Source organism: Malurus melanocephalus, unplaced genomic scaffold (genome assembly GCF_030028575.1).
Source record: "Malurus melanocephalus ecotype Western Australia unplaced genomic scaffold, MMel_1.1 scaffold_370, whole genome shotgun sequence".
NCBI lineage: Eukaryota > Metazoa > Chordata > Aves > Passeriformes > Maluridae > Malurus > Malurus melanocephalus.
In genome coordinates this window covers 581,694-595,624 of record NW_026623602.1, presented here as the reverse complement: position 1 = coordinate 595,624, position 13,931 = coordinate 581,694, and the positions used below count along the sequence as shown (strand labels likewise).

The following is a 13,931-nucleotide window of genomic DNA, read 5'->3' as shown; positions in this document are numbered from 1 at the left end:
CATTTGCTGTTTCATGCCAGGTAATGCCAGGGCAGGCTCTGCAGCAGCCTGGGCAGGCCCTCYGTGCTGTGGGGGAGCGAGCACGGGGTCAGGGCTGCTCTCACACTGACTCAGGGCAGATGATGAGGGTCGGAATTCTGGTGGGGCTGTGTGTCCTTCCCACCCCCCTCCGTTTCGGCTCAGAATTATGAGCTTTCACCAGTCCTGACCCTCAGCTTTACAGGCTTAACTTTGGGGTGACAGGGAAGGCTTTACAGCAGTTCAYACAGGGAAAACCTATTCCATAAAAAGCCTGCAAGTTAACAAGTAACTATTAGCAATAAGCGAATTATCTGCTCAGATAGCAAATTCTGGGTAATATTGGGTTTATATTACAATGACAGTGCTCTAAATCTAATGTGCTGCTTTAAACCTGTCAGAGTCAGGTTTCACTGTCAAAACCATTTTTTCCCTTCTTTTTTTTGGTCCGTGCTGCAGCTTTAGCAGCCGATGTATAAAGTTTGTGGTACATGAAGAGCACAGCGTGGTGTTATTTCAGCCCTCGCAGAAGGATCCTCCCCAGAAGCCAATGACTGCACTGAACGAGCCTGCCAAGCGCCCGTCTCTCCTCCCTCTGACACACCRAACACCTCTGAAACAGCTTTCTGTCTAGGGCAGCGGCCACATCTCTCCAAATATCGCTCCCCGTGAGCTGTTAGCCATGCCGAGCCCGGCASCGGCAGCCCCGGGCAGTTTGTGGCCGGATCGCAGCTCGGACACGCTCGGAACGGCRCCGAAGCCATCAGCTCCGCGCAGCAGCAGCGAGGAGCGCGGCAGCGCACACAACTCGGCTATTGTGGGTCAGGGAGCCGGGGACAGCGAGCCGGYACTGCCGGGAGGGCAGAGAGCCGGGGGACCCCAGCCCTGCCACCCCACAGCATGGGGACAGCCACCCGCACCGCCCCACGGCCCCGGCTCAACTCACAGGATCTCCAGGTCGCGCAGGGCTCGGAACGCTCCATCCTCGATGCAGCTGATCTGGTTGTTGTCCAGTTGCCTGCGGGAAGGAAGGGAGAGGATGAAGGCTGGCTCGGAGCGCCAGGTTGGGGCTTCCCCGTCAGCGAGGTGTCCCTCCACCCCCTCGCAGCGCCTGCTCAGCTGCCACGCTGCTGCTCGGGGCTGCTGGCGGCTGTCTGACAGCGCCGCACGCTCCCGCACACTGAAGCCTGTCAGGTCTCAGTAAATATTAATTGCGCCTTTTTTTTTTTTTTTTTTTTTTTTTTTCAAGGCAGAAGGGAGTAATTTCATTACATTAGGGCATCCAATCCATTATGAGCTTTTACCGTCATGTCACTGAAACAATTTCATTAAGCTAAAGGCCTGTAAATCATTGGAGGTCACTGGGCTGCCCCCCGTGACCTCCCAGAATGCCGCTTTTTCTTTTACTGGAAGTTGGAGTCCTCTGTCCTGACAGTACTAAATCTCCGGGCTTTATCTACCCAAGAGCTGTGAGAGTGCAYAGGGAATATACCAATTCCAAATTAGACTCAACTAATCTAATTTTATAGTCTTTTTATTATTCTAAGCACCAAATGTCTGTGGTGGTTCGATGCCTCTCTGCATTGTTACCGKTCCCATCTGGTAGCCTTTTCTATTGAAAGATTTCTGACTAAATACAGATTCTGTCTAACTGCATCAGGGAGAGCAATCCAGTGACAAAAAGCATTATACACATGTACACTTAAAACACTATTTTGCTTCAAAATGTGTAATTTAATATTTGGATGGTGGAGTTCTCTCATTTGTCTCCCTGTATGAGCATGATTTAAATGTATTTTGCAATACATGTGGATGCAGCAGGACAGCTACATCTGTCTCTTTTGCTTAAAAGAATTAAAGTTGTAATTTAAAATKCAGTGATTACATTTTCTGACATCTGATCCCCTAACTTTTACACTTAAAGAAATAAAATTATATATCTAGTCACATGCAAGTAAAATATCTGCATTTCATGAAAAAATAGATGCAAGCTCCTGACTCTAGATGTTACTGCCCTTTGCACAACATAAACTTTGGATTCGATGAGGCAGAGACCTTTTGTACTGTATGTATAAAGTATCTTGAATAAAGATACAAAGATTACATTGTACTTTCTGGTTTTTATTAAAATAAATATATATGCAACTATAGCAAATATATTACACCCATGTATAATATGGTTATATAGTTTCACCAACTGTACTTCAATTATTTGCCGTATCTAATTTTTGGTCTAAAGAAACATTTGTAGCAATTTTCTTATTAAACAACAGGACAGCACAGACAGAGCGARTACCATCTTTATGAACTCCTTTAAAGCCTGAGTTTGATCTGCTAACATTGAGCATCTTGAATATATGTAYATRTTTGACAGCTAGAGCAAGCTTACCYTTTGTGATGTAGCCTGGTMTCAATGAACATMATCTTTTTTTATGAATTAAAATACAGGAAAACCCATTCACTCTCCTAGGTCTACCAAAAACCTTAGGAAGCATAAAGCCCAAAACAAAGGTTTCTTGTAGCATTCGCTCACTATGGAGAACTTTTTGAATTTGGTAAAACTTAAGTGATGGCTTCAATACYGACAGACACTGGGATGCACAGTCCTCCAAAAGGGATTTTTCTGTGTGTAAGATTCATACGTTATATATATATACATATATTTATGGATAAATGCATAGAATTTTATGCTGTATGTTACAAACACATACATAATTATGTTCTCTCTGTTTCTCTGACCAAAGATCCTAAAACCTCTCTATTTTTAACTGTTCAGAAKACCATTGGCTGCTAAGTGCCTTGTTGCAATATCCCTGTTTAACTGACAAAAACTCGTTGCTCAAACAGAAAGGATGGTGCATTTTGAAGAGGAATAAACTTCAAATGAGTTAAATACACTGCTGTTTGCAAGAGTACTTTACACCTAGCTTTATTAAGCATAAAGTCGGCACACAATAACATGATGAGGAGAGAGGAGCCTCAACTTGAGACTCACCTCTCCCTCTCCTTCTATGGGAAGAACTTATGTACTGCACAATTTTTATTGGAGTTATACTATGATATTGATTTTTCTGCCAAATACACTAAAATAAGCAAATAAACCCAGTGTGCTAYTCACAAAGTCCTCTGATTAAAGGGATTCCTAGGTGGGTATTGTTTTTTGGTTTTTTTTTTTTTTTAAAAAAAAGCTGCTACTCTCACAGATTGATTTTTGTTGAAAAAGCATAATGACCATCTTAATCATATTTCCAGAGGTCCAGGCATGCCAGTGCTAACAGCCAGGTTTGGTCTGTGTGATCGATGCACGGGATCACAGCAAGGGAAACCTCTCAATGCTCTGAAGGCACACACTGAGCAGGACTATCAGTAAACAGGGAAAATATTCATCAGTGATACACCCTGATTGTGTGGCCCATGGACTAATTCCTCAGTCTCTGGAGAGATGCACGGGTTTAATGCTCCTTTGTCCCAGAGCTCGTGTCTCCTAGTATCCCTCACACCAACACACTCACACCTGCATTGAAACACAAAAATCTCCTCTCAAAAGGAAGAGAACTGTTAGTTATCTTAAAACTAGGCATGGCTGGTTTTAAGACCCTCCACCTCCCCGTTTATTTCTCTGGGTGTAAAGATGGAAATCCTGTTTCTCTGAATCTGTGTAGAACCCTGGTGAGCGGTTCAGTCAAGACTAGAAATTTGAGAGCTTAAATCTAAACAACATCTTCCTTCCAGGACAAAGTGTTAAATCTACAAATTCTGGGAAAAACTTAGGTAAAGCCTTACAGAAAGCCAAGGTGTTGAGCACGTACTTTTACAGCTGGGAAGACAAAACAAACCTCGTGTGATGTGGACTAGCAGCCAGCTCATGATGTGGGCAGGCTGTGCATGCAGCTCCTCAAGGGGCCAAACAGAAACGCCTAACACTTGTTGAGAAGAACATCYTGAATAAAATGAACCATATGCAGAGAAGGAAAAAATTCAACTTAAAAAAAAGTAAAAAGAAAAAAAAGAAAACCCCCAGTATTTCAGAACCTACGTTTCCCTAAGGAACATGGAACACTGCTGCCATTTCTCCATCACTGCATTCTGAAYTCGGGCACACGGAGCACAGGTCAGCTACCTGAGACACATCAACTGCTCCAGGCTTACAGGGAAATTTAAAAAAATTGTCCTGGGCAGCAGAATTGATTCATATTTAAATGCCACCCCTATTTGTCTGCACTCCTGGCCTTTCTAGAAAATCTTTTCCTCGAGATTACAAATGGCTCTCATGCACGTAGTGGTGCAATGTGCTGGTGGTAAAAGGTCAGACAAACTCAGATTTAAGATGCAATTTTTAAAATACATGGACAAAATCACTTTCCACTTACTCTGCCTTTTGAAGGAATACAGCACTAAGCTCAGACTTTAYCTTAAACTACCAAGTGATTCAACCACCTCTGAAGGAAAAAGCATTCTCACACAGAAATATTGAGCTGCTGAAGGATGAATGAAACCACAGTAATTGAGCTGTGTGACACTCCCAAATTTTGCTAAGTTGCATCATTATCTAACTTTTATTGCTGAATGCTGCATCTCTCAAGCATCAGCCATAAACCCCTGGGGTGGGCAGACCCAAACCCTGGATTTGTGATGCTGTCAGAACAGATCCCTGCTCCAGCACCAGTGAGCTGAGATCCCGAACTGGGAAAGGCAGCAGCTCCCAGTGATTGAATTATCCAGCCTGACCCACCTGGGAGGCTCCAGGGACCCCGATTCCTGTGACAGGCAATTAGCGACAGACAATGCCAGCAGATAACGACTGCACTACCAGAGGACCCCGGAGAACAGAGCAAAGCACTCGAGCAAGGAAAAYACTGAATGGACAAATGGGATTTAGGTGGAGCGTGACACAGACAAACACTTATAAACAATCCAAGAATTTCTAAAACTCTTTGGAGGAAAAAACATCTTTCATGTGGTAGAGATATAATATAGCTCTAACGTGGATTCAAAAATGACTCTCCGTTTTTATTAAAAAGCAGGAAAATTCTGTGACTGTTATATGCAACTAATTGATAAAAGTTAAACTTTAAAATTGATGTTTTACAGAAAAAAAAACAGACACAAATCACCTTTCTACAAATTGAGAAATGCTGCTGCATCCTAATAGATTTATACCACAGAAGAATCTGTGACTTGGCTAAAATGCTGCTCTAAATGTTTAAAACACCATTTCCCTGAAAAAAATGTAACTCTGCCTTACCCATTTAGACTTGTACATTATCTATCACAAATAAGAGTTAAATTTCAAATACTATTTAGATGGAGTGGGGTTTTACAATCTTGATATTCTTTTGCCATTTGAAATAATCCTTTAAATAYCGAGCCTTGAAGGTTTTGCTCACAACAAGGAATATTTAATTTTCAAATGCATTTGAGAGGTAAAAATCCCCAGCAACAAAGCTGATACAATTTTCATCATGCTACTAGCTTTAAGATTTTTTTTTTAATGCAAAACTATTCTAAAATATTAAAGAACTGAATTCACACAGGGTRAAATTTACCAAACCCAAAATAATCTATAATTTTACTAACATTAAAAATCAGTTACTGTTTAAAACCCTACATGTGTATTACTAGTAATGTTTCTTCAAGCATACCAACCATATAAGAGCTTCCAGCATTTTTTCAGTTATTAGCCATACTCACATTCTGAAGAGGTTCTTCAAGCATCAACATTCAACAATAATGAACTTTATAACCTGTGTTTTATACTTTATGCAGTGAGGGATTTTTTTTTCCACTTTCAAACACTACCAAGGCCACTGCAGAGCTCAAGTGCTAACCTGTTTTTTAATTACACTGTGACAGTAGTTAAATTACTATAACCTCTTTCTGTATTTTGCCCAAAATGTAGTTAAATATTAAAATAAAAACCTGTATTAACCAGTACTGTAATATATACAGTCCAGACTTCTGTTTCCTCATATTTCACATTTAGCAAAAGCAATGTTATAACAGTTGCAGATTTAAGGTTCTACTGTTAGTGATACAAAATTACTGTACTACCATTCAAGATCATATCAATAAAAAATTAGGTAGGAGCCATTTCCTCATTATTGAAAGACTTGCATTTTTTAACCAGAAGTACTCATATTAAAAGTATTGTATCATCAAAACATATAAAGGAATTTTCAACAGTGATTTCTCAGGAAGGTAAATTCACTGTAAATTATTACAGAATCATTTTTAGAAAAGAATTAATCTTGTTAACTACATCTCAAAAAAAAAAAAACCTCTGCTTGGACAACATTTTCCCCTTCCATTTCCTTTTTGATTTCATTTCTAATACAACTTGCTGGTCCTATGTCATCCCTTTCCTGTAAAGTTTGCACTCTGGTACTTAAGTTCTYCCRTAACCTGTAAGAATTAGAGAGACAYTCTRTAACATTTATTGCCCTTAGATAACTTCAAGAATATTAAAATATCTAAGGAAAGTGACACCAACACATCCATTTAAAATTTCTCACACACCAAGCTCRAGTCCTTATCCTTGTATTAATTGATAAGGAAGCCCCAATAAATGGGAAAAGATGATGCTTTGAAGTAATATTAAATTCAATTAAATTGAAATAATGTGAAGTTCTTTCAAAATAGTTTTTAATGCTTTTTTCACATTTAATTTTTACTCTTTATTGATACTTCACTGAAATCACTCTATAAGAGCTTGTTTATATCAGAGAATTTAAAAGATTGATACAGCTGTTGTGATCAAGCTGCAATCTCACTCTGAGATTTTTACAATTGCTCCAAATTTCCTTTTTTTTTTTTCTCAAGGATGGTTTTGCCAAAAGCTGTGGTTGAAGCTCTGTGCAGAAACAGCTCATCTGCCTGAAATAATTAGGCAGAGTCATATTCTCGTTTTCAGTTTTCATACCCGACCTGTGTTGCCAGGCTGTCARATTCAAGGAGGGAGGAATATCTGATTTCAAGGGGAAGAGTTGCTTTTGAATAATTATCCTGCAGACTATTCAAAACTATTAAGTATTTACTCTGAGTATTTGTATTGCATTAACTCACTAATCAAAATGCTGCTGTCACAAAATAACCAAAATATCATTTTAAAGCAAAACTTTAGTAGCAAACAAACATGGAGACTCCTCCTGCCACAAGGACAAACACACCGAGATTTCCTTTCAACATCAGGTGCTTTAGAACAATTTTTTTTTCTTTTTTTAACTCTCTCTGGTTGCTGATGTAACAAATAGTGCATACCAAGCACAGAAATGGCTGTCTCCATAGCAATTGGGGCAGGTTTTGCCGTTTCCCTAGTTACTCTTGACTGATAACCATCTGTTGTTCTCCTCTGCCATAGCCCCAAAGGGGAAAAGGGGAAGAAATGAGGAAGATAAAATGGGTGGTGGAGAAAATGAAACTTACTTACTGCGGTGTTTTTTACAGCTTTGGAAGGTTTGCACTCATATAAATTTTTATTTATCGTTATGTTCAGTTGACAAGTGTCAAACACCRCCTGTACAGGAAAGTTCTAGTTCACAGTGTTACTAACCAGTGACCTTAATAAAAGGAATTCATACCAAGGGATCAGATTAGGAATATTAACAGGAAATCTTATCATTAGGGACAGTCTGAAAAATCTGAAAAAGCCAGGTACATACATAGAAAAAACACGCAGTTTTGAAATCTAAATAAGGAGTAGAAATCTGTACTGAACGAAGAGCAAGAGGAGCTGCAGGTGGCTCCATCCRCCCCGCAGGTGGGGACAGGAACTGCTGCCTCCCATCCCAAACTCTGCACATCTGGGCTGCTCCTCCTGCTGCCTCCCACCCCAAACTCTGCACAGTGAGGGGCACAGGGACAGTGAAAGGGGCACAGGGACAGTGAGGGAGGCACAGGGACAGTGAAAGGGGCACAGGGACAGTGAAAGGGGCACAGGGACAGTGAAGGGCAGAGGGCATCTGCAGGGTCCAGCTGCCTGTGCCCCATCCCGACCCCATCACAGCACCACCACTGGACCTCATGCAGAAGATGTGTCCCATGAGCAAGGCCAGTGCCTCCCCAGGCTCATGCACCATCCTGGTCCCACTCAGGGGGAGCTAACAGCCCCTAAACATTGCTCATTGCCAAGGCAAACCCAATCAGCCCTCACAGGCAAGCTGTTCCTGCCGATCAGCATGGCAGCATCCACCGGGATTGGCGTTTTCTCCTTAAAATCATTCCCTGCCTATGTTCCGTGTGGTAACAAATCCATTGAAGAAACAAAACTTTAAAAAGAAATATGCAGAAGGCTCCATCCCTTCCTGTTAAAAAGTGTCTCAGCTGTCACTTGTCCGAGACAGACAAAATTTGTTTGGAGCCATGGGCATTTCCTACAACGGGCTTGGCAGGACAGGGGGGGCTGCAAGAAACTCAGGGATGACAGAGAGGGTCAGTGCTCTGCTGGYCCCTGGACAGGAGTGCTGTGGACACGGTGACAGAGCTGCTGGCCCAGGGACACCAGTGCAGCCCTCTCTGGCTGTATCCCTGAGCCCAGCCCGTGCTGGGGGTACAGGGATGTGCAGAGCTCACCGGGATTATTTAATAGGGACACTCGGCAAAAAGTGCAGTAATTCTGGGGGTGCTCAYTGCTTGCACACCTTTACATGTATTAATTTACAAAACGTAGGTTTGACAGGAAAATTAAAGCTCTGCTGCCTTTGTGAAGCTTCATCTTGACCAGCAAATACGAAAATGTCGTGGGGCACAGAGGCTGTGGCAGAGCAGGGAAGGTGAATGCGCCCCAGGGCCAGAAGTGCCTGTTTTTGACACAGTTAGAGGGATGACAGAGCAAAAAGAAATCTGGACATTCGATCTCCAGACATCTGTCCCCTCTGAAATCCCATATCCCATTAGATTAATGCTAACACCCGCAGTCATACAATGACTTGTGATATGTTTTTCTAGCTCTTAAGACAAAAATTAGGAGGAAACAATATCAAACCACTAAATATTGTGAGTAAAGTCATGGTAGAGTGTCTGCCTCACTGCATGGCTGGCAAATTTAGGCAGAACATTTGATTTTTGTGCTTTCGTAACTTTTTCTTTTTGTTGTTAATTAGAACATTAATATTAAAAACTTGGGGATAATTYCAATTAATTAAATAATTGATTCCAGACTGCACTTATAAATGGTAGTTTCTTAGTGTAACACACCAGTAAGTGTTSAATCAAAAGCTGGTTAATCAGGCTGTTTTAAAAAATCCAAAAATGCCCAGTTAAAGCTTGAGAAGGAATCACAGTTCTGAATATCTCTGTGTACCATTTTGGATTGGGGGATTTTTTTTTTTTTTTTAACATGGTTCTACTCAGTTCCTCAACCAACTCCCACAGCCACTGGAGCACAGTTAACAAACCACATATTCCATTAGTTTTAAATKGCTCTGATAGGGATTTCCAGCACTGGCCATGCTTAACACAGGCTCAGAAGCTTTTTTGTGGGGTTCATCTTCAACACAGCTGTGGGTTCCTATTTTAGGATGGATAAGTGGCAGTCCAGATGATGAAAAGCAGGGGTGGAGGGTCTRTTTCCAGGTATTTTGTTTTGTTTTACTCCTTTGGTTCTTTACTGAACAGGCAGCTTGCTTTTGAGACATGGAATTTATCCCCTTCTAGTAACTTCTGTTGCAAAATTGGCCACTGATGAAATAACAAATTGAAAAATAAGTGTTTTCAATAACTTTAAGACAAGGAGCCRTTTGGCTTAGTTACAGTTCTGTGTTGTTCACTGACTACCTGCCTGGTATTATCAGAGGTTTTSTTTTTAACACAAAAATGCTCCTAAATGACACACAGCTCCAAATTGTGACTCCTCACCATTTCTCTGCTTTGCTGGTCCGTGATTTCTCAGAGCAGCAGACCCATGTACCTCACAGCCCTGTGCTGCTGCCCTCTTACTGATACCAAACAGTGCTGGCAACCAATAATGTAGAAACCTTTGAAATTTGTTTTCCAATGGCTGCCTCAATGCATATGCAGAGCCCTGATCCTCTGTTTTGAAGCCTTTATATTTGTCATTTCTTAGCATCWCATCCCATTCTGCAAGCCAGAGCTGTGGCTGATTGTAATCAATACTAGATAAGAGTGTGGGTGAGTGGAGATGAGTCGGTGCTAAGGGTGAGAGGGGGACATTGCAATTCAGCCTGAACCTCTCGAGCCTTTAAGGCATTTACATCAAATCTCATTCTCACCACTGAAGGAAATGAATTTAAGTTCCCCATCCAGAGTCTCACTGAAATTACTCCTTATAGTCTGATTCTATACCTCATTGCCCCAAATTTGCTTGTTCTCCTGCATGACTTCAAACAAATAACACAAGATGTGCTGTGGGTTACTGCATCACCTGCTTATGCTACARAAACTGTAATGAAAGGGGGAAATCTTGCTGTGTGGTTTTATATGCTTATTTGTATTTGTACTTAGTTTACAAAAACAGGACTCTGCACTTCTCTGGGCACTCAGTGTGCTTATATACGTAATTTAGGTAGTTAGAGACACATGTATTTATACATGAGCAAGCAAATAACACTCCCATTAGACTAAGAGTGGCAAAGGGCTCAAATAAGAACTAAAATCTGCTGTTCTGCCACACACAGTGAGRTCTCTCATGCAGGAGTCCTGAGCAGACCAGCCTGCAGCTGATTGCTCCTTATCYCCATTCCCAAGGTCCACTCACAGACATGAAGTGCTTTTGGGCAGTTGAACATGAATTTAAAGATCTAWTTTTCTTTCCTGAGTAGTTTTCTGTATCCAAATTAATCATCCCATGACACATTCAGAAGATGTCACACCAGCTGTGCCCCTGTGATTTGTGTTCCCCCCTGCCACCACCCTCCTTTCTTTGTCTACACCAGGTTTGGAGCACATCCCAAACTCACCTGTGCTGCCAGTGAAACACGTGCACCTAACAAATGAAAGCCTCAAGCACCTAAAAAGAGCTAACCAGAACAAGAAGTGCTTGGAAAGAATCACCAATTTCTAGAATGAAAAAGAGGAAACCTTTAAGAAAAGCAAAASAAAAGAAAACCCAGAAAAAGACTGTAGGAACCAAATTAACTGACAGATTAAATGGGAACCAAAACCAGTGTTTTTCTTGGTTATCTGGCCATTCAATAATTATATGATTGTTTAAATCCTTTGAAAAGTGCTCTGGAATTAACAGGATCATAGATGACAAAAAAAAAAGAAAAAGCCATTTTGCTTTACTGTTTTCAAGGCAGCCAAATTCACGTCATCTGTGAAATGTTTGTCACCCAGGGTAAGGACAGCAACCCATCCTGCAAATTTCTGTTTACAAGCTTTTTGGAACAAATGTTCCATTGGAACACCCATATGAACCATAAGCACCCAATATGTTTGGATGACTACGTTCACTTTTTGTTCGCAGATCTTCAACTTTCCAAACAATGTTTTACCAAAYCAATGTGGCACTGCCACATATCCTTCAGAAACATGGCACGGAGCATATGTGACAGCTCTTGTGCACATTCACCAGGGAGTTTCTTTCCACCTACATGAAATCATAGGTCTGTTTTTTTTTTAATTCATAAAAACAAATGGCATCCATCTATTTCTGGCATTTATGGGATGGTTGTAGCATTTGAGTCCCTCACCCTTTAATGTATTTATTCCTCCTCCCCAGAGCTGTCAGCAGCGTCTGACGTTTTACAAAATTTCAGGAACTGAAATCATCTCTTCCAGTTCCATGAACCTACATAATTTCCAAATTAAAATATCCTTCTCTGGCCTCAGGACAGGCGTAACCCCAAGGTAAAATATGGAGGAGGGAGAGTTTATATAAAAAATGCTGAGCACAGTGCAATAGATAATAACTGATGATGTTATTATTGCCACAAAGTTTATAAAGATAGAGGTAAAAGATATATAACAGCACTGGTGTTTTACTGGACTGCAGTGCTTGAAAAAAGTCATCAAAAACTCTGCTGGTTCCTGATATCCTCACATAAGCTTTCTTGGGGAGAGCTGACAAGCAGGGTAAGAAGTGCTGAGGATTTTCAGCTTTTCYTGTGGAATGCCAATCTCCTGGAAAGATAAACTGCTGGACAAGGAATAACTCGACCCCAGAGCTGAAACTAGACAGCTCAGAAATCCGAGGGGCAACCATGATCTCCAAGACAATGCTCACTGCAAGAACAGGATGATAGGGTCACCTCCAAAGGGATTTATTCCATCCTGCAGGAGACTTGAGTGACTCAAAACTCCACACCTATCTATAAATTCAGGACTTGTAATGAACATAAAGAATTATTTCATCAAAAACTGGTAAAAACAGCATCATGACATAACTGTGTGCCCTATTTAAAAACAAAGATTTGGATACAAGATTGCTTACTATTACACATATAGTTAGTTTTTATTAAATAATTTTTGCACCTTGCTTCTGACATCAATAGAAAATATTGCAGAGGCAGGTTTGTGAACRTAATTTCCCAGAAGTTACAGACTTTAATACTTTTCTCTGCAAACTATACTTTTAGAATTATTTTTAGGATAAATACTTCCTTTTGAAATAATTCTAACAACCTTTAAGTCATCCTAGGCATTGTGATTTCTTAAATATAATGAATATTATATTTATAATCTTAAATATGCTTTTATATGTCTGAAATGTTCATTCACATTTACTCACTAGCCACTGAACAATGATTCTACAAGCCTTACAAACTTGAACCCAGTATTAAAGAATCTTAAAAATTAGCTTATCCAAATTACTTTATATTTCCTTGCTAGGTGGTGTTTTTTATTAGTATTTTTTCCTGACATTAGCCCATAAATCCATTCAAACAGGGACAGCTGCTTCCTCTGCCAGGATTGTCATGACAAAAAGAAAGCCATGTGTAAGAAAACTTTTACTCCCAGGCCCAGGATTAGGCAGCAGGTTTGGATCACAAGAGTACACCAGTTACCTTACCTGACTCTTTAGACAAAACCTCAAAAACCTCCTTCACACTGAGATGTGACAGCACTGAAATAAAATGCCCAGAAAAAAGCCCTGCCCTAATTTTCTCTTTCTTGCAATCAAAGCAACRATTTTTTTTTGTAAGTAGGTAAAGAGGATACCTGAACAATTGGCTTCTCAGGACATTTCTCCCATCCTCAGCCACTSTGAGGATGCTGCTCATTGCCCAGCTCCCTGAGAAGGGCAGCTGCTCCCCCTTCCCATCTGATTWTTAACCCTTCATTATGATCTCAGCTGCTCCTCAGGAAGGGAGAACACCACATCTCCAAAAACCAACCAGAGCTCCAGGCAGAGAGCTACAAACCAAACTGAAAATCCATCCCCAACAACGAATCCTCACTGAAACTCAGCAAACTGTGAGCCCCCCTTAACCAGGGAATTATTCCAGGCAAAGCACTTGACCTCTTTGCAGCAGTCATCTTCCCTGTAAGCCTGGGTTTAAAAGCAGGGCCTGATCAATAGCTGGTGCTGCGTATGACCCGAGTTTAAGCATATAAATTAAATACAAAATAAAGCAGGTTCAAGGGTGAAGCTCGCATGCAGGGCTACTGAGGGGTCACCAAAAAAAAAAAAAAAAAAAAAAAAAAAAGAAGAAAAAAAACAGCAGAAGGAAGAAGAAAAAAAGGGGAAAAATGTCAATCTCATTTCTAAAGCTAGTTTTCACAGCAGAAAGCTCCATTTCCCACCCCATGCCACAACAAGCCATTTTTAAAGTGTTTGAAAGTCCTGTTTTGCTGCCCTGAGAAGCAGGCTGGATGCTTCRTGTCAGCCTTCTAGAAATGCAAGAAATGCAGCAAGAACTGCTCATGGGCACCCTTATGCAAATCATTTCCCTTCAGCTTCCTGTGCACCACAACACATTTTTATACAGCCCATTATCTTAACTCTTTAAATGAGT

At 40.9% G+C, this 13,931-nt stretch overlaps 1 protein-coding gene across 1 annotated transcript in view; it reads right to left on the bottom strand.

The window, feature by feature from the left end:
• LOC130580903 (slit homolog 3 protein-like) overlaps positions 1-13,931 on the bottom strand; it is a 397,748-nt gene that overhangs the window by 138,179 nt on the left and 245,638 nt on the right. The window contains exon 6 of the mRNA XM_057378685.1: positions 965-1,036. Within this exon, the coding sequence (XP_057234668.1) occupies positions 965-1,036 (72 nt within the window). The remainder of the gene's footprint in view (positions 1-964; positions 1,037-13,931) is intronic.